Source organism: Ranitomeya variabilis, chromosome 2 (genome assembly GCF_051348905.1).
Source record: "Ranitomeya variabilis isolate aRanVar5 chromosome 2, aRanVar5.hap1, whole genome shotgun sequence".
Taxonomy (NCBI): domain Eukaryota; kingdom Metazoa; phylum Chordata; class Amphibia; order Anura; family Dendrobatidae; genus Ranitomeya; species Ranitomeya variabilis.
Genome location: NC_135233.1, coordinates 328,610,902 through 328,632,785, shown reverse-complemented (window position 1 = coordinate 328,632,785; position 21,884 = coordinate 328,610,902). Strand labels below are relative to the sequence as shown.

The 21,884-nt window shown below is 41.8% G+C and overlaps 1 protein-coding gene across 1 annotated transcript; it reads right to left on the bottom strand.

Moving 5' to 3' along the window:
- Window positions 1-19,594: 19,594 nt before the first annotated feature.
- GPR101 (G protein-coupled receptor 101) lies at window positions 19,595-21,123 on the bottom strand. Its single transcript, XM_077285270.1, has one exon. It carries the CDS (start codon window positions 20,982-20,984, stop codon window positions 19,719-19,721), a length of 1,266 nt encoding a protein of 421 aa, XP_077141385.1. The 5' UTR covers window positions 20,985-21,123; the 3' UTR covers window positions 19,595-19,718.
- Between the last annotated feature and the right edge of the window lie 761 nt (window positions 21,124-21,884).

Sequence of the window (21,884 nt, the reverse complement as noted above, 5' to 3'; positions counted from 1 at the left end):
GTTCTGGGTGCTGTAAGAAAAAAAAAAAGGTGCTTGAGCGGTGTCTCGGCCGGTGGCACGCGCTCAGAGCAAGGCCTCCTGGAAAAAAACAGCTGATAGAAGCTCAGAGCAGTAGAGTTTGTGACACATCGTGCTGTCAATGCCAGTATGGATCATTTAATGGATTAAACTTCATCCTACGCGATTTGGAAAACTGCGGTTTCCTTCATCAGGAATGGTCCATGTGTGGTAAATGGTTCCTTAACAAAGTGAGACAGAGATAAAAAAAAGAAAGAAACCATTTACCACACATGGACCATCCTATCTTGACACACATCCAGTCTCCGACCCTCCTTGGCAGTGATCAGATCCCGCTGCTCTTTTTTCCAGTTCTACTTCTGTATGCGCCTGAATGGAAAGACGATCTGGCACTTCACACTGTCCTTGCATTACATGGGAGGGCATTTTATCTTATAGTCTTGTGGCCGCTGCTGCTTCCTCCGGGCCAAATAACTTGCTTAAAAATTGTTTAAAGGGTTGTCTACTATTTTACATCTTATTATTAATTTGAAGATGGTGGAAAAATAAAAAAGTAAATTTTTCTGGAACTCCAGCTCATCTTCGTATTCAGCACTGAGTCGCCTTCAGGTCTCCTCTAACAGCTGAGATGGAATTGGTGGAAGGATCAATCAGCAGTCATGTGACATCTCCCAGCGGAAGCTAGAAGACCGAAGTGTTATGATCGTTATGGTGCTGTGCCCATCCGGAAGGTTCTGAAGCCACTCCTTTGTTATTTTAGCTGTGTGCTTAGGGCCATTGTCTTGTTGGAAGGTGAACCTTCTGCCAAGTCTGAGGTCCAGAGTACTCTAGAAGAGGTTTTCATCCAGGATATCTCTGTACTTGGCCGCATTCATGTTTCCTTCAATGGCAACCAGTCGTCCTGTAGCTGAAAAACACCCACATAGCATGATGCTGCCACCACCATGTTTCACTGTTGGGATTGTATTGGGCAGGTGATGAGCAGTGCCTGGTTTTCTCCACACATACCGCTTAGAATTATCACCAAAAAAGTCTGTCTCCGTCTCGTCAGACCAGAGAATCTTATTTCTCAAAGTCTGGGAGTCCTTCATGTCATGTGTTTTTTAGCAAACTCTATGCTGGCTTTCACATGTCTTGCACTGAGGAGAGGCTTCCGTTGGGCCACTCTGCCATAAAGGCCCGACTGGTGGAGGGCTGCAATGATAGTTAACTTTGTGGAACTTTCTCCCATCTCCCTACTGCGTCTGTGGAGCTCAGCCACAGTGATCTTGGGGTTCTTCTTTACCTCTCTCACAAAGGCTCTTCTCCCACGATTGCTCAGTTTGGCTGGACGGCCAGGTCTAGGAAGACTTCTGGTGGTCCCAAACTTCTTCCATTTAAGGATTATGGAGGCCACTGTGCTCTTAGGAACCTTGAGTACTGCAGAAATTTTGTTGTAACCTTGGCCAGATCTATGCCTTGCCATAATTCTGTCTCTGAGCTCCTTGGCCAGTTCCTTTTAATCTCATGATTCTCATTTGGTTTGACATACACTGTGAGCTGTGAGGTCTTATATAGACGGGTGTGTGCCTTCCCAAATCAAGTCCTATCAGTTTAATTAAACACAGCTGGACTCCAATGAAGGAGTAGAACCATCTCAAGGAGGATCACAAGGAAATGGACAGCATGTGACTTAAATATGAGTGTCTGAGCAAAGGGTCTGAATACTTATGAACATGTGATATTTCAGTTTTTCTTTTTTAATAAATTTGCAAAAATTTCTACATTTCTGTTTTTTTTCAGTCATGGAGTTCCTCATTAATTATTACTGTATGTGATTAATGGACAAATAGTTGTGTCCATCAAGGGTTGGACAAATATGGGCTCATCTCTGTGCTAACTAATAATCTCTGTGCTGATCTGATGGATGAGGGGTAGTTTTAGATACATGCATTGTTGTTAGTTGCATGATGTGCATGCATATAGGATCATAAGTGAAGAATTTTTTTGGGTTCTGAATGACCTTTCTTGATCTTAAGCTCATTTGTTAAAAACCATGTTCCTCCATGTTTAACCAACAGATTAAAATTAATCTCCACTAAACATTTCCTGATCTCTTTAGGCCTCCGTATTTGCTGTCAGTGGAGGAAACATATCAGATTGTGTTTGTGCACATGGATGTTAAAACAGAGTCTGTAATATTAAAATGGAAGCATGCCAAAAAACATCTTTTCCAGATGTAATGTGGAAAGTGCACTTGACTCATTGGAGTAAATAGTGATTGATTTATGTTTGATTTGCCAGGAACACAGATTAACATTACACTTTGGGCAAGATGTCCATCGACTGAATCACTTCATTGGAAGCTGAATACACAGTGCATGCAAATGTCAGAGCCTCATACTGGTCTTACCCCACTAAATAAATTAAGAAAAGCATAAAAAGAGTAAAAAAAACTCCACCAGTTAAATAGTAACAAAAACCATTCTATATACTACTACAGACAGGCAAAATGCAACAGTTCTGAGCATTTATTCATAACTATTACAAAAAATATCTCTGCTCTTTATGTTCATTGCGTACATGGGAAGAGCATGAATTATGTTGAAAAATTCTTACCATTACACATTAAACCAAACTTCATGAAGATAACACCCTTTGGTACTGAAGCTGAGCTGGGAACCAACTGATTATTATATTCCAGTTTAAAGGTAGTTTGTCAGCACAAAATGACTGTCCAAACAAAGCCCTACCACTCAATGCCTCCTTGATGTAAAATCTATCTTTCCAATCCTCTGGCTCCTGTAAAGCCAGAGATGTCAATAAAGAAAAAGGAGGACAGAGATAGGTGGAAAACATGTAATTGAGAAGCTTTACTGAACTGTTTGGCCGTGCCAATGGTGCACTGAGCGCCTTTACTTGGTTTGAATGGTCACTTTGTGATGACCTGCGCAATGGCGCCCCCACTCCTCGACGGCTGTCCCAATGATGGTAACCCTAGCAAAAAAACTCTTAGTGTCGCAGGGCACTGACAAACGTGAGAACGTAGTGAACAAAAAAAAAAAACACCACAAAGGGGATTATCTTAGGGATGTAATAATCGAATACTTAGATAACTTAATTATAGGCTGCCCTGAAACCAACGCAAATGTATCGCCTGTCAGTCTTAATCAGGCATCACAATAGTGTACCATATATTGCACAAATGCCCATATTCACAACGACTACTCCCCAACGGAGGTTCATCGTTGGGAGGAGAAACGCGTCGAGCTATGAATTATGAGACTGATTTGTTTTTGTATGCCTATTCACTGCAATGTGAGTTCTAAGTATTTGTTAAATTGAGGGATTTGCCTCTTTTTCTAGACTGTGGGTCAGAGTATCTTGAAGCCAGAGAAACAAGTGTGTTTGCTTCATGACCCTATCATTTTAAAAAGTGTGTGAACCAGGACATCACTTTGGGGAGTAGTTGTTGTGAATATGGGCATTTGTGCAATATATGGTACACTATTGTGATGCCTGATTAAGACTGACAGGCGATACATTTGCGTTGGTTTCAGGGCTATAATTAAGTTATCTAAGTATTCGATTATTATATCCCTAAGATAATCCCCTTTGTGGTGTGTTTTTTTTTTTTTGGTTCCCTACGCTCTCACGTTTGTCAGTGCCCTGCGACACTAAGAGTTTTTTTGCTAGGGTTACCATCATTGGGACAGCCGTCGAGGAGAGGGGGCGCCATTGCGCAGGTCAGGGTGCCAACCCCCGCTGATAGGTAGGGTAAGTGTGAGGGACAGCCTTTTTACCCACACACCTTAAACCCTCATCGCAAAATTACACATTACATTTTTCTTTTCCCTTCCTGATAGGGTCCATTAGTTCAGGAGGGACAGTCGACGTTGAGCGGGGGCGCCACTGCGCAGGATTAGGGTGCCAACCTCCGCTGGCAGGTAGGGTACTGACAAGTGTTAGGCTACTAGGGATAGGCACCCCCTAGGTTTGTTTTCTATTTTCAAGTGTCTATTTTGGTGATGGTTTTGCATACACTATGTTTTTAAGTAATAAAGAGATTTTTTAGTATTTTTGGGGTTTTGTTCTGTGAGACCAGGCATGAGGTATCTGGGTCTGGGTCAGCATTTACAGCTTTTAATTGAACGTCAAATTAAGACAAGGTGGGTGAGGGATTGGTGTAGGCCTGCTGTGCTGGGAGCACTGATACCACATGCAACACTTCTACCTGCTTTCATGCTGAGCCACACTCAGGTGGCTCAATATTTGTTTCTAAGGATAGTAGTAGCATGATTAGTTGACATAAAGGAAGTGGAGGCCTGATGGTCTCGGAGGCCTACTGCTACAGGCAACACGCATGAAGGAGACCCAACCAGGAGTCACCACAAAATCATCAATTTCACCACAGAAGAAATAGTATAAAAGGGACCAACACCTCTTACACTACAGCCAACCCAGCAGATGGACACCCAACCATGAGTCTTCAAATTTAAAACAATGAGTGTTCACAGTTCCAAAAATTAGTGGCAGACACCAATAAAGTGGCATCAATTTCACCACAGTAGTAATAGTATAATAGGGAGCGACATCTCTTCCAATACAGCCAATCCAGCAGATGGACACCTAACCATGAGTCTTCAAATTTAGAAAAATGAGGACCTTACACTGCTGAAGTCAATTTCACAAGAGTATAAATAGTATAATAGGGACTGACACGTCTTATATAAATAGTATAATAGGAACAGTCACCACCAAAGTGGCATCAGTTTCACAAGAGTAGAAATAGTATAACGGGGAGCGATATCTCTTCCACTACAGCCAACCCAGCAGATGGACACCCAAGCAGGAGTATTCACATTTCCAAAAATTAGTGGCAGACAATACCAAAGTGGCACCAATTTCACGAGAGTAGAAATAGTATAATAGGAACCAACACATCTTCCACTACACCCAATCCAGCAGATGGACACCCAACCAGGAGTGTTGAAGAAGATATGCTCCAAACAATTTCCAAATGAGATCTCCCCTACTGTATGACGTTAGTAAACAAAGAAAAAATTTTTGGCCTGTGGATGAGGCCTGTATAATATAGACTAGATGCTACAAACAATTTCAAAGTGAGATCTCCCCTACTGTAGAACTTAGTAAGTGAACAAATTTGTTTTTAGTGTGGATGAGGCCTGTATAATCTAGAAGATATGCTCCAAACAATTTCAAACTCTGATTTAGCCTGCTGTATCACGTTTGTAAAAAAAGATAATTTTTTTAATGTGCAACAGCTCTGCACACACAACAATTTCACAGTCACAAAATTACAACGTGGAATATGGCGGGTTGTATCATATTTAGCAACAGATTTTTTTTTTGTAATCTGCATGAGGTCTGCAGACAGCTTCATTTCACCGCCACAAATTACAATGTGTGATATGGTGGGCTGTATCATGATTAGCAACAGAATTTTTTTTTTTGTTAATCTGCTTGAGCTATGCAAAGAGTGGAATTTCAACGCCACTAAATAACAAGGTGAGATATGGCAAGGTGAGATATTGTGGGTGTTTCCTGCTCTCTGGCTAGCCGCAATGTGCACACATAAAGTTAGAAGAAAAAAAAGGTTACAAGTTTTTAATAAAAAAAATCTGAAAAAATAAGAATGTTGAATTGTGTGTTTCCCTATAGGAAACAAAGATTTGGAGGATCTTCTCATAGCAGCAAAAAGTCAGACAATTGTGATTAGTGAAATTCTTAATTGTGTGACTGTAGTCTTTGATTTACGAGTTTCCCAATGATGTCTTCTAGCCCCAGCCTCATATATGAGATTTTGTAATCCTTATCTTACGACATTACTATAACCACTCAATTCTGACTGCTAATTACTGGATAAAGCTTCTTGATTGGAAATTTCCAAATTTCGGTTTGGAGTTTTAGCTTTGACCAAGTAAGGGTATGTGTCCACGTTCAGAATTGCATCAGGATTTGGTCAGGATTTTTCATCAGTATTTGTAAGCAAAAACCAGGAGTGGAACAATCAGAGGAAAAGTATAATAGAAACATATGCACCACTTCTGTATTTATCACCCACTCCTGGTTTTGGCTTACAAATACTGATGTAAAATCCTGACCAAATCCTGATGCAATCCTGAACGTGGACACATACCCTAAGAAGTCCATAAAGCTGGCCGCCTGGCCGAACTCATCACGGTTATTTGACATTTGTTAGCGACAATGGATGTTGGCAAGCAACATTAAAGCTGGTGTCACGCAAGCGCTTCTCCCCAGCATAAGGACAGAGCGTAACATGCTCTTTTCACAGCGCTTTCATGCTGGTTGGGGAAATATAGTGTGAAAGCCTCCACATTACATCTGGCCAGAGTGTTTTGATTTTCATTATGATTTGAAGCCTGTCACCACCTTCTGCCCTTATACTTCATGAAAATGTGCTGTGACAGTGACTTAATCATGGATGTGAGACTTACAGGTGATAATACAAAGGGATTACTACAGAGAATTCTCCGGATGGTGCAAGCACTCTGTCTCTACACAATATTTTAGGAGATCTGTGGAAGAAAAGTTAGTGACATACTTGTCTTGTTACTCAATGGAAGGACGGAAATCACTTGTAGAGTAACTAGCTTTCATTTTTTTTAATTTTGTCAGCATGTAAAGTTATGCAACATTACAAATCACTTCATTAGGGGATCACTTAATTCCTTAAAAAAAAATGCATGTAAGTGGCTTCTAAACCCCCGGCTTCTCCCTATTGCCGGCTTCAGCTGCATTGCTATCAGTACGTACTCATTTGGAGTACAGATGATGGCAGTGATGTGTCAGTACAAGTCTCCTTCTCTGAGTGTTATGCTCTTTCAGACATTCGTGATCATCATCGGTCCGATCTCGGATTACAATGCACGAACTGGCAGCGCGTCTCGAGCGTGACATCTTCATATATCTTTATGAGACTGTCACAATTGGGTCGGAAGGCACGCGGCCAATCCGTGCATTGTGATCCGAGATCGGACTGATGATCATGGACATCTCAAAGGGCCCTTAGTGAGACACGGGTGCTGAGCTGATCCCTTCACTGCCATCATCTGTACTCCAAATGAGTACGTTCTGAAGCATCCGGCAAACAGAGTGAGGGAAAGTAGAGATTTGGAAACAACTTACATGCAATTTTATTTTTACAACAATAAAGAAAAATTCCCTAATAAAGTGATTTGCGAAGTTTCATAACTTTCCATGCTGGACAAAATTATTTAAAAATAACGACATTTTTATTTATTTATTCTTTAATGGAAATTCCCCTTTATGTCTGCATTTCATGAGTGTAAATGTCCAAATAGATGGACATGTTTCGGCCCACTAACAATCGCAGATTGACCATATTTTGGCTCTCATTTACTGGTCCATTTACACAGGTCAGAAAAAACTTTATGGGGAAGAGCAATCATTCATGATACAATCACTCCATGTATATCATGCATTTTGTTGGTAGCACATCCACCATTTCCACAGGATCACGTGCTGCTGCCAAAAAGGATTTCGTTTTCATTATTTGACAGCAAGGATTTTTTTTGCCGACATAAAAGATCTGTTCATATGAAAAAAGTTATGCTTGTTTGTCAGGTGATTGGCAGCTCGTTTATGCCAACTAAGGGAAGGAGCATTGGGCAAATATCAGCCAATTTAAAAGAACCTTAACATTGCAAAAATGTATCATTCTAGAAAGCAAAGTTAGCTCTGTGTGTTAGAATAAAAGGATTTTTTTAAAAATAAGAAACAGTCTTGTACAACTTATATGTTGCGCCTGTTATTGATGCTGAGCTCCTTTTACTCTTCAATTTTCAGAATACCCATACAAGTGAATGCATGGAGTAGCTCATAGGACGTCAGCTCTCCGTCCCCAGCGACTAGAGATGGGACCCCATTCCTGAGAGGCAGGTTGCAAGGGCGGGAGCCTCATCTACCAGACATTTATGACATATTCTTTGGATGTCTAAAATCCAGTTTGAATTTACAGTAAGTTATGGATATTATCATGATATCAAATTAGTACAATCTTCCTCCATCCAGTATATGTAGTATAGGTTAATGTATAGATTTTTTTCTTAACAAGGGACTCCATAGGTGATGGATGGTCACCAAATGAGTATAGAGTTTTCATGTTTCTTTAACATCTTGCACCATACCCAGTAGCGTAGCTACTGGGGGGGCAGAGGGGGCCATCGCCCCGGGCCCTGTCACATGAAGGAGCCCACTGGGAGCCAGGGCCACTTCTGTGAGGAGGCAGAACACCGCATAGGAGCAGAGCAGTATAATGTCTGCTCCGTCTGATGGAGACTCTGCAAGCTGGCTATTAGCACAGTGGCCGGCTGCAGTCTCCCCCCTGCAGTGAATGGTTTCGCCCGTCTGACCTGATCCTGAAGCTTTTCCTGGCTGCAGCATTCTCACACTCTGTGTCACTCTGTGCACGCTGGGATTGGCTCAGGCACGCTGGGTCCTAGTGCCCACCCTGCATTTCGCCTAGACACTTCCTGGTCCTGCCTGCAAACTTTATCAGTAAGTGCTGGGGATGGAAGTTATTAGGTTTATTAAATTCAGGTATGTCACTGTGAGACCATTGGGGTATTGTGGGGGCTGAAAGTGAGTGAGGGGGGACAGGGTACTGGGGGGTGAATGTGAGACCATTGGGTGCTGTGAGGGCAGAAGGTGGGTGAGGTGGGACAGGGCATGAGGGGTGGATGTGAGATGATGGGGGTATTGAGGCTGAAGTGGGGGAGGGGGGACAGGGCACTGGGGGCTGAATATTATAATGTTTTGTTATGATATTATATGTACTCCATCACATAATATTTGCTGTCTGGGGAGGCTGGAGATGGGGGTTAGGGGGCTATTGATACATACCCAACTGGGTCTTTTATGAGTATTAGTATAAGGAACCCGCATACAGTAACCAAGAGCCGCATCACATTTACAGCACCACTCCAGCATTATTTTTTATCTCATTGCTGGAGCGGTGCTGACAATCCGCGTCCTCTGCCCTCTGTCTGATCCTCACCTTCTGGTGTTTTCATCTGTTTTAGTCTCCGCTCGGCTTCGTCTCCTGCAGTTTGTGATTGGTCCGCAGCTCCAGTGTTTCATGGAGCAGCGCAGAGGTCACTAATCAATGTGAGTCTATGGGAGCCTCATTCTGGCCTCTTTCTCACTCTCAGGCTATGTGCACACAGTGCAGATTGGCCGCTGCGGATTTGCAGCAGTTTTCCATCTGGTTTACAGTGCCATGTAAACCTATGGAAGACCAAATCCGCAGTGCACATGGTGCGGAAAATACCAAGCGGAAACGCTGCGTTGTATTTTCCACAGCATGTCAATTCTTTTTGCGGATTCCGCAGCGTTTTACACCTGCTCCTGTATAGGATTCCGCAGGTGGTAAAATGCAGGTGAAATCTGCACAAAATCACAGGAAATCCACGGTAAATCCGCACACGAATCCGCAACAAGTGCACATAGCCTCATAGTCTTACATTGAGCGCTTGTGACATAGCTTCTAACTTCTGGCCAGTCAGAAGCTGCGCTCACAAGTTTGAGCAGCTGCACTGCAGCAGTGCCACAAAATAGTGAATATGCCGGAGGATGAGTAAATGACCGGGGCATCCAAATCATGACAAGGAGCTGCGGGTCCATCATACTGTGTATAAGGAAGCTGTGAGTCCATCATACTGTGTATAAGGGAGCTGCGGGCCCATCATACTGTATATAAGGGAGCTGCAGGCCCATCATACTGTGTATAAGGGAGCTGCGGGCCCATCATACTGTGTATAAGGGAGCTGCGGGCCCATCATACTGTATATAAGGGAGCTGCGGGCCCATCATACTGTGTATAAGGGAGCTGCGGGCCCATCATACTGTGTATAAGGGAGCTGCGGGCCCATCATACTGTGTATAAGGGAGCTGCGGGTCCATCATACTGTGTATAAAGGAGCTGCGGGTCCATCATACTGTATATAAGGGAGCTGCGGGCCCATCATACTGTGTATAAGGGAGCTGCGGGCCCATCATACTGTGTATAAGGGAGCTGCGGGCCCATCATACTGTGTATAAGGGAGCTGCGGGCCCATCATACTGTGTATAAGGAGCTGCGGGTCCATCATACTGTATGTAAGGGAGCTGCGGGCCCATCATACTGTGTATAAGGGAGCTGCGGGCTCATCATACTGTGTATAAGGGAGCTGCGGGCTCATCATACTGTGTATAAGGGAGCTGCGGGCCCATCATACTGTGTATAAGGGAGCTGCGGGTCCATCATACTGTATATAAGGGAGCTGCGGGCCCATCATACTGTATATATAAGGGAGCTGCGGGCCCATCATACTGTGTATAAGGGAGCTGCGGGCTCATCATACTGTGTATAAGGGAGCTGCGGGCTCATCATACTGTGTATAAGGGAGCTGCGGGTCCATCATACTGTGTATAAGGGAGCTGGGGGCCCATCATACTATGTATAAGGGAGCTGGGGGCCCATCATACTGTGTATAAGGGAGCTGCGGGCCCATCATACTGTGTATAAGGGAGCTGCGGGCTCATCATACTGTGTATAAGGGAGCTGCGGGCCCATCATACTGTGTATAAGGGAGCTGCGGGTCCATCATACTGTGTATAAGGGAGCTGCGGGCTCATCATACTGTATATAAGGGAGCTGCGGGCCCATCATACTGTGTATAAGGAAGCTGTGGGCCCATCATACTGTGTACAGGGGAACTGTGGGGGACATCATACTGTGTATAAGGGAGCTGCGAGCCCATCATACTGTGTATAAGGGAGCTGTGGGCCCATCATACTGTGTATAAGGAAGCTGTGGGCCCATCATACTGTGTATAAGGAAGCTGTGGGCCCATCATACTGTGTACAGGGGAACTGTGGGGGACATCATACTGTTTGATGGGAGCTGCAGACCCATCATACTGTGTATAGGGAACTGTGAAGGCATATTGTGCATATGGGAGCTGTTGGCCCATTACACTGTATATAGGGGAGCTCTGGGGGGCATTATACTTTCTATAGTGGAGTTCTGTCAGCAGTATACTGTGTATAGGGAGCATTGGGCTCATACTTTCTATAGGGGAGCAGTGGTATCATACTGTGTAGAGGGGACTTGTATTATCAAAGAGGCCAAGAGCAATCAGATATATTAAAAATAGAAATTTTATTAATGCAGATAGTATATCTATAACACACACAGTCACAAAAACAAACAATGCAGGAAAAACATCAAAGTGCCACAGTAACTCCACATCCAGTCATTAATTGCTGAGTGCAAACAGTATGCCATAGAAAAAAAGTGCAATGTGCAACATCAGCGTATATAGGCGACATCACCATCAGCCCCAGGCTACAATATTATCACAAGTATCAAGTTACATGTTCCTGGGAATGGAGTGCTCACCAAAGACCGAAGTACAGGAGTCCTGGACCGGGTACCGGTGCCCCGACGCGCGTTTCGCGGGTAAACAGACCCGCTTTTTCAAGGGGATGTAGTTTTCTTTAGAACAGGACCTTTTATGATCCTTTGAACCGGCATGTGATGTCCGGCCGGCCAATCACAGGGAGCGTGTCGGCGCATGCGCGCTGCAGATCAGAGGCTCCCAGCAGATGGAGCAGAGCGTCCTCATCATCACGCACGAGCGGGGAGGAGGAGCAATCCCCGCTCGTACGGACGAGGAAAAAAGACACGCCGCTGCATCGCTGGAGGCCAAGATCACAGCGCGCAGGCGCACCCCCACTGTGACGCCAATGAAAGGAATAGACGTATACAATTTATAAATAACCCCATATACACCTAGAAAAGGGGAAGGGGAGAATGCATAGAGATGGGGAGCGACTGGAGATATACAATAATAATAGCAGACATATAGACAAAGTGTCATGTTCAGGTTTAAATCCAGTTTCGAATACAATGTGGCACCAGTCTCTTGTGTGTATTTGTGCATTCCAGATGTACAGGTAATTCCAGCATCGGCAGGTATCAAGTAGATGGCAGAAAATCAGAGGAGTTCCTGCTTAAGATAACAAACATAAGCAAAAGAGAACAGAAAACACAAATTATTAAAAAGTATTAAAAACCAATTAAAACCAAAATCCAAGTACCCGGACCCCGGGGGGGATAAAGAAGAATAACCATCAATAAAGGTATGTATTTTTAGAGGTAAACCATAGGTGGAGCCTGGAAGAACAAACACATTCAGAGAAAAGAGGAAAAGGAGAGAGACTCATTTAGTCCTCTAGGGGTCATAGTACCCAAGACCACAATCCATTTGCCTCTGTGTAGAGGGGAGCAGTGGGAACATCATACTGTGTAAAGGGGAGTTATAGAATCACCATACTGTGTATAGGGGAGCTGTGGGGGCCTTAGACTGTGTATAGGGAAGCTTTAAGCTCACCATACTGTGTATAATGGAGCAGTACATGAGGGAACTTAGGGGACATTATTAAATGTAAAGTGGGCACTTAAGCATCATTGTTATAGGGGCACTCAGAGTATTGTGACCATCAAAGTTGCATATTGTCACAATATGGTGGTAAAGTCAATGTTCGTTTTTGTATATAGATTTATTTTCAATAACAGTGCGGTCATATTCTGAGGTTCCCCTATATTCACAATTAGAGTGCGCAACCGTAGCTGTAATCAGGGTTAACTGGTTAGGGGCCCACTCAGATGTTTCGCCCCCCTAAGTTGAAACCCTAGCTACGCCTCTGACCATACCTATTGGGATGTCTCTGATTGATTTGACACAGCCATCACCTATGGAGTCCCTTGTTAAAAAAATGTTTACATTGACCTATACTTTTATACTGGATGGAGAAAAATTGTATTTATTTGATCTCATGATAATATGTCCCGTATAATTTACTTTTAATTCTAAGTGGATTTTAGACATCCAAAGAATAAGCCATAAATGTCTGGTAGATGAGGGTCTGACCAAGTATTACATGATAGCAGCCAATGAGATGATGGACCATCCATGTAATACACGGACAGCTCATATCTGCCACAGTACATCTAGTCCTTATAGGTCCATACTATCTGGACAGCCTCCTATAATCTGCATATGACTAAAAGCTGGCAATATACATTGGGTGGTAGTTGAGCAATAACAGAAGGGTGTCCCAGCTGTTTATCTCGGCTGTATTAAATGAAGATGGACGTTGATGGTAATGGGGGCATTGGGGCTAGCTGTTTAGTTGATTAACTGCAAATTTCCTTCCCACAATATAGAAATAAGCCGGCACTCTAGTGCCACCCTTTCAAGGTCGTTATCCTACAAGTTAGCATCTGACATTTTATCCAGCCTTCGGTGTGAAGTACAACTTTGTGCGCTCATCCACATTGTGGACAGGCACATAAGCTCACTTCCATTCCCCACTGCCTCGTGGACATGACTTGTGCATGCTGCAATTTTTTCTACCCTTGTGGAAAATCGCTCACATGGACTAGCACATTAATTAAACTGACTAGCACATTAATTTAAACTGACTAAACTGATTGTCTCCATAGACAACCCAGAGACCAACATTTTTGGCTAAATATCCTAACTCAAGTAGCAAGGCTCGTTATAGGGTTGAATATTAACTTCTACGAGAGCGTATTTCACAGATTGCACACAGACCATAATTCCAGGACTTATCGCAACAAAAACTTAAAGGCTCATTGTATATATGAAGCTGAAAGTTTGATTCAAGAGAGCAATGGTTAGTCCAGGCATTGTGGTCCATCTACGCACCATGAAATACATCTGTCTAAATGCAGCCTAAGGTAGATACCTCCAATGGGTGGCATTAGGAAACCAATTTTCTTCCTTGTGGAGGAGAGGTAATTTGCATCCCTTCTTCTCATTCTCTGTCCTGTGATGGCAAATTCAGACTTCAGTGATTAGTCTCATATGCAAAAATATCAACCAATTAATTGACTTGGATTTGAGTTTCATCAGTGTTTGGTTGTTACGGCAGTTTTTACCATCACAGTTAAATCCATTCTTTTTTTTCTTGGATACAAGATGTTTTTTCAAGCTTCTATCAATCAGACAGTTGTAGTTTTCACAGAACCATAGACTTTTATTGGTTAGCTTCATCCGTGACTCGTATGTCTCCATGTTTTGGTGCAGATACTTGGTCCATAAAAAACCCAGACCCATATCAAAAGCCTAATAGACTATGAAAACAAGTTACCGTATATCCGTGGAAAATATGGATAGAAATCTTAGAGGGCAGACAGACTGCTGTATTTCTCGTGTGAGGATTGTATTGCAATCCTCGGACTCACCATTGACTCTCCTGACCTGAGTGTGGCAGCTGCATAGAAATACACGCTCAGGTCAGGAAAGGTGTCGGGTCAGTCTGTGTATGGTGATGCGATTCTCACATGAGAAATACGGCCGTCTGTCTGCCCCTTATGTGAAAAATTGAGACTTGAAAGAAGCCTAAATCTCACTATGCTGGCTAGATGTTTTCAACAAGGAGAAGCAATAATAAGTTAATAACTAGGCAGAGCTATTTCGAAGACTGATGTTGGGCGGTAAGTCCTACATGTTGTCCATATTGGATGTCACCCAGGATGTTGAACAATTTGTCAGAAAAGGACATGACTTGTCTTATGTATGACATCTTATGTATGACAGGATAATATTTAGTAATGCAATATTTCAGGTGTGATGGTGAATGTGACATAATGGTTATACAAATCATCAAAAGATAAATAATAATGGGTAATTGTTTCATAAAAGAACTTTCAAGGCTTTTTGATAAATCAAATGTTCTGTTTAATGAAGAATTCAGTACAAATAGTTCTTTGTCCTCTGGATTAACCCTTTAGTTCTCGTATAAAGTGCATACAAAAAGCAGCCTGAATCCTATACAACAGAGATATGCAATGCATGGGCTCCTCTCAGATATGTCATTCCTTTGAAAATTTGATGACAATTTTCTTAGAAACAACAAACAAACAACTGATTGATAAGTTACATATCTTGGCAATATATATTAATTCAACCAGGTAGGATAAAAATGATTAAGGAACTATTTTGAACTGTCAGTAAATTTACTGAGGATTGGCAAATCCGGACACTCTTAGAGGACTGACATTACAAATGTAAAAGGTTGTGTCCTTTTTTCTTATAAAAACCACAGGTATTGTCTTCTATAGATCTAAGCAATAGACTGTAATTACCAGGGGAAGCTGCAATATATTTCCACGTATTGTCCCGGTGTGAAGCAAATGGCCACCAACGTGATTTACGAATGGCCCAATCCACCAAAGCAGGCACTGCTCTTACAACAAAATGCCCCTACATTCTGTGCCTGTTGCTGAAATTCCGTGTCATAATGGAGGAGGCATATTGGGGGTAACTTCAGTAAGGATCCAAATTTTCAGGCTTTTAGAAAAATTAGGCTTTCATTAACATGTACATTCGGCTGGAGAACTACTGTAGGCCGCATCTAGACCGCGTTTTATTTCTTGTACATGAAAAAATTGATCAATTTTCCTCAATGATTGGTCGGTGTCCTTTTTACCATCAGTTTTCTTATATGCCAAAAAATACTGATGGATTGTGCTCAAGGTTTTTATAGAAAATAAGGGTATGTGCACATTGAAGGTTTTTTTTTTTTGCAGAGTTTTTGGAGGAAAAACTCAAATTTTTGAGTTCTGAGTTTTGCTCTAAAAACTCCTTCAGAAGCTCAGTGAGCACATAGCCTTTACATGGAAATCAGGCAGTTCTAGGATGCCATCAGTGCCACTTTTTCACAGAATCATCTGTTTGTTTTTTTGCAAACATCCAGTCCACAAAAAACAAACTGGCGTGAATATCCCCATAGATTATAATCAGTACTAGTTCTATCCATGAAAAACACAAATAGGTCAATGTAAGTGATATATGGACGCCTGAATGAGGCATTTAACCTTAATAGTTAGCCTAAATAATAAGGCAGACAACTAAATTAACCTTCCATTTATGGATCCCCCCATGAAACTAACCAGGTCCAGTTTTGCTTTCTGGTAAATACAGCCTTGCTAACAGCCAGAGAGATACAGGTTGTCTAAAGATTCAGTAACCTATTCTTCAATAACATAAAGGAAATTTTTCACGAAAATACATTATAATGTGAAGTCCGACTTTGGAGACAATACATATATATTAGTTTTTTTTTTTTTACTTAAATGCGTACATTTGGGGTTAAAAATCATTTTTGCAATTGGGTTTCATTAAAATGTTTTAGCTTTTAACGGACTCTTTCATTTATTGTCTTTGATATGGTTTCTTGTCATAAACCAGCGGAGAGGACTTCAGAAAAAGACAGAGAGGAGATACAAATTCTGCCAGGCCATCAGAACAAGCTTACTGATGGATTCTTAGTTAACTCATTTTACAGCCAGCATTAAACAGCACAATGCTGAGGCTGTAGAAGGCAAATGGTGCAATATTTTTAATAAAACCGAATTGTATACATGATTTTTAACCCTAAATACGTGCATTTAATTAAAAAAAAACATTGTCCCAAAGGTGGACAGCCCCCTTTAAACTTTTAGCATGTGATAGTTTATCATGACTGTGCCATGATACATGACATTGTTTTAACCATCATTACTGCAAAGAACTTGTTGGTTTATACACTGCTTTACAATCATAAGGCAGTTGAAAAATACTAAGAAATAAATAAAATATGTAATAAATAAAATATCTATAGATATATTACATGTGATCGCCTGCACAGCCCATGGGGTGTTGACTTATGACCATATTTTGCAATAGATTTCCGTTAAAAACTATATATATAAAATGTTATTTTTTTGGATATAGAGGCAAAATAGACAAGATGCACATCTTCATTTTCCGTAGCGCTCCCTGTAAGTAACAATTACAAACTAGAGATGAATAGTTGTCTCACATGTCCTCAGTTCTGAACAGATCTTGTTGCCCACAGCAACCAATCACAGCATAGCTTGAACTTTCCACAACAGTTTAAGAAATGTAAACGGAGCTCTGATTGGTCGCTATGGGTAACAAGGCCTCTTTTTTATTAGAGAGTTGTAATGAAAGAGGCCTAGTAAACAGTATATGACCAACTAAGTCTTTTTCACACGTGCTATTGCTTAGTTCTATTCCTCCCATTCTGTAGAAGTAATTTTCATTTGTCTTGCCCAAATGTACAATCTTGCATTTCTCCGTGTTAAATACCATTCTTTTAGTCTTTGCCCATTGTTCAAGCTTATCTAGATCCTTCTGCATCCTTTCTCTGTCTTCTCTAGTGTTAGCTGTCCCTCCTAGCTTTGCATCGTCAGCAAATCTGACCAGTTATCTAGATCATTTATAAAAATGTTGAAAACACTGGGGCCAGGACAGACCCTTGTGGTACCCAACTTGAATTGGATGTGCAACCATTTATTACTACCTTTTGAGTACAATCACTGAGCCAGTTATGAACCCAACTAACCGTAGCCTTGTCAATCCCATACTTGGTCATTTTTTCAATAAGGATAGTATGAGATACTTTATCAAATGCTTTGCTGAAGTCAAGATATACAATATCTACTGCATTTCCCTGATCCACCCAGTCAGTGATTCCATCATAGAAGGAAAATAAACTAGTCTAGCTTGACTTGTTTGCTACAAACCCATGCTGCCTTTGGTTAATAAGTGTGTTCTTAGCCAAGTACTTACATATATGCTGGTTAATAATTAAATTCATTCAACAATTCAGACATGTCTCAGCGATTTTGCACGGACCGCTTGATGCATGAAAAATCGCAGACATGAGAACGACTCTATTCACTCTTATAGATACAAGTGCTATACTTGCAGAACATGCAATCATACAGCTGATCGATTGGGTTGCAGGGTGTCTCACCCCCACTGATCAGACATTCATGACCTATCTTATGGATAGGCCATCAATGCTAATGTCCCGACAACCCCGTAAAACATCCATAAAAGAAGGCAGTTGTCTTTTGGTCTCTCAAATATCCCGTTTCACATCTTCACTGCCATTTCTTTCAATGAGTCATATTACCAATATCCATTTTTCCAAGGAAAATAAATAGATCTGAGACATCTACTTCTGATCTAAACATTTGCTTGATATTTTTTGACAGGCCAATTTTCCACTTGCTGATCACACCCAAAAATTGTCCTGACAACCCTAAAAGTAACGGAAAATGAGTATGGCACCTTGGTCTTATGGTATTAAGCTGTTGGACTAACATAAACATGTAAAATCAAACTGAAAAATAGTGAAAGCAGTAAAGCTACATTTCTTCGGCTTTGTGCCCATGATCAGGAAGTAGTAGCATTTTGGAGGCAGCATATTTTCGCTACATCCAAAATTCTGCGTTCTATTCACGCAGGTAAATCTGCATGCGTTCAATGAACTGTGTGGATTTACCGCATCTAATACATTATATTGTGGAAATTTCTGTTGCGTCTTGCGTCTACGCAAAATAAATTGACATGCTACCGATCTGAAAGACGCGCCGCATGTCAGCGTCCGCGGGTGATCCGCAGCTGCACATACATGCATGGTGGACATGGGATTTCTAGAAATCACATCCTCTATGCTGTAACATCTGGCCGCTGCATTTTTGACGCTGCATAAATACGCAGCGTCAAAACCGCAGCAAATCCTGAACGTGGGAACGTCCCCATACACAATCATACAGAATTTACTCACACGGTTCCCAGTGTCTACCTGCATGGGCTGTTCATTTCAACACAGGCGTATAATGCAAGCAATATGGCAGAAAATTGCAATTACTAATCACAGTGCCTGCATGCCTCTATTGTACACAGCTGCAAATGCATGTAGGCCCTGGGGTTAACCATCATTAACAAATTATTCCAGGATGACTCTCCCAATGGCTTTTTATAGTAAGTACTCATGTTTGAAGACAATCTATAGGTCCATATTTGTCTGCATTTTTTTCCCTTAATGCATGTTCTGTTATCAGTGGCTTAGCAACAAGAACAGACCGAGGGAACTCTGTAGGCCCTAAGGTGACCCTAACCTATTACTCATTCTGCTGCTAGGTACAGTAGGCACAGATGACCGCTTTAGTCATATTGGAAGCTGATAATTGTGTGATCCCTTGGGTGCCAGCTCCCAGTGAGGAAAAAAGGGCGAGTGCTAGCAGCTATGCCACTGGTATTCTGGTATATATTTCATTAACGTAAATGTGTAACGCAAACGGAAAAGGTAATACATAGAATAAGCACAACAATCGCATAAATCGTATAGTCAATGAAATACATAAATCAACATCCACAGAAACAAATAAATATCAATTTGGCACTTATATTATGGAAGAACATATTTCTACCATATTTTACAGGCACCTTTGAAAAAAAAAAACCCCACTAAAATGATAGATTCCCTTTATTCTTCCAAACGTCTTATAGATATATTTTCTATATTTTCTTTTAAGTACAAAAATTGTTTTATCGGTTCAGTACATCTACGATAACAGACGGAGCTTAGCCCACAATTTAGAAGGGTTGACCCTTTCATTGCCAAGGAACCTGCACTCCAGTCCTCCACCAGCAATGAAGAGGTTAACCTGCACACAATACCACTACGTTTTTTTTTATAACCCACTTTGAACACTTAATTTTTTTTTTTTAAAACCAACTTGAAATACAGAAAACCTTAACATATTTACTCAAAAGTTCAATTGTTTAGCAGCTAATGAGTTGTGGTAAATCAGGATCTGTCTTCTGCTGAATGGACGGTTTCTCGGGAGATATATTGGCAGAACTGATTTCTTTTCTATTGTCTTTTATTTTAAGATTATTTAAACTCTTCCCGGTGATGACAGATATAGTAGTTTCTTCTTCTAGGAATTTTACCGTAGGTCCAGTAGAGAAGTGAGACTGAAAGATTCTGCCGTCCGTCAGTATGATATAACTATCCACTATGGCATTTTGAGGGTGCACCTGCTTACAAAAAAATCCATGCAACAGCAAAAGGAATTCTTTTTTCAAGCTTTTATGCATATATCCATAGATATAAGGATGTATACAACACTGTAAGAAAAAGAGGACGAGAACTATAGATGTTACCCATTTAGGGATGATTGTGCCGGCACAGGTGGAGACAATGCTCAGGACACTATAAGGGCCCATACTGATTATATAGGATGATAAAATAGCAAAGATAACCTTGGCTGCTTTGCAGTGGTAGAGCGGTCTGTGATGACTTGTTTTGTCAAGTGCGTTTAATGCAGATGATCTTGTCCCATCTGACCTGTCACATCCATTTGCCTGAACCGGGTGAACTAAGGCATTTTGCCTCCTGGCTGCTCTGAACACCATCCCATAGCACGCCAACATAATGCTCACTGGCAGGATGAAAGAAAATAAGGCGCTGAGCGTGGTGTACGAATAACTTGAAGCCCATAGTACTTTGCAATAGTGGTTTTGGAGATCAAATTCAACTTTGCCCCATCCGTAAAGAGGAGGAGTGCTCTGGAGGACGCTGAGGATCCACGTGAAGAAGATAAGAAGACTTCCTCTCTTTGGGGTCATCTTGGTAGGGTAAGATAATGGATGAATAATAGCCAAGTATTTATCTACAGAAACCACAGTAATGGTGTTAACGCCGGCGAATGCAAAGAGATGCATTAGCACCACTACTGCACCACAGAGTCCATGTTCCAAAGGCCAAATATCTGGGAGGGAGGTAACAATGACACAAGGCATCACCAGGACTGTCTGCAGTATATCGGCAACCAAGAGGTTGAAGATGAACCGATTGGCCACTTGCAGTAACTGGGGCTTTCGATGGAAAACCACTAAAAGCATTATGTTTCCAAACAAAGATAGGCAAAGCAGTGATATGATGAGTGCTATCCTGAGGACTGTGTCTGGCAGTGACAGTGGTCCTTGATCTGCAGGGAATTGACTCTGGTTCCCGGTGGCCCTGCGGTCACCTAGCTTCTGCATGTTGGATTAGTAACCCTGATTACACCTCCATTCAGTATGAGGTGAGTGGTGGATGCATGCCGGAGCTCAGAATGGTAATGGTGGGGGCTTATTCTATACCTACATGATCCATGGCACTCATCGAGAGAGTTCTTCTCTGTAGGTTGTGTCCATACATTATCCTTCTACTGCATAAGGGAGACTCATTGGGTTAACCAAGACTTCACATGCTGACAATTATCTAGGTTTTCACTTCTTATCCAGAGAGGCCTATGTAGTAAATACAGAAAAAAATGATAACACCATTTTTTTAAGTGAAAAGCACAGATTTGTAAATAATCTAAGCACAGACTGCGAATCATAAATAGATACAAATACATAAATGTATCTTCCCACTGCTGGAGATTGTATGTGCATTGTGCCTAAAAATAATACCCCCCTTCCCCCAATACAATGCCAATGATACTGCAAATGGAAAAAAAAAACTGCAAGGGTCTTTTACCTGTTGATGAGCATTGTCTTATCCCCTGTGGTCCTGAGGAAGGTGATACAATGATAGATCTGTCTCCATGCCCCCCTCCCCGTTGTGTCTATTTCTGTGGTTTGGACAGCTCGGTGCTGCTGGAGAGAAATCAGCCCTCTCCTCCTCCTCCACCTCCTCTCCCCCTGTCTTTGCAGCCCTCCCCCCAATGATTCTTGCTTCAGCTATGGAGATGCTTATGTTGAGCAAGCAGAGGGAGCTGTACCAGCGCCGGCAGACTCATTCTTTTAGAACCAGCAGATTGCTGCATTAAAACATTTTACATATTTCCTTCTCTAATGACTTTCAATTTGAAATAATGAAGTTGGCAGGGATTCCTCGAGCCCCTTGCGGTAGCCATTGTACAGTGCAGATTTGTTTAAACAATACGTTTCAATCTC

Bases quoted from the DNA above. Each gene is read 5' to 3' on its own strand.
- GPR101 (XM_077285270.1), bottom strand. From the start codon at position 20,984: ATGCAGAAGCTAGGTGACCGCAGGGCCACCGGGAACCAGAGTCAATTC.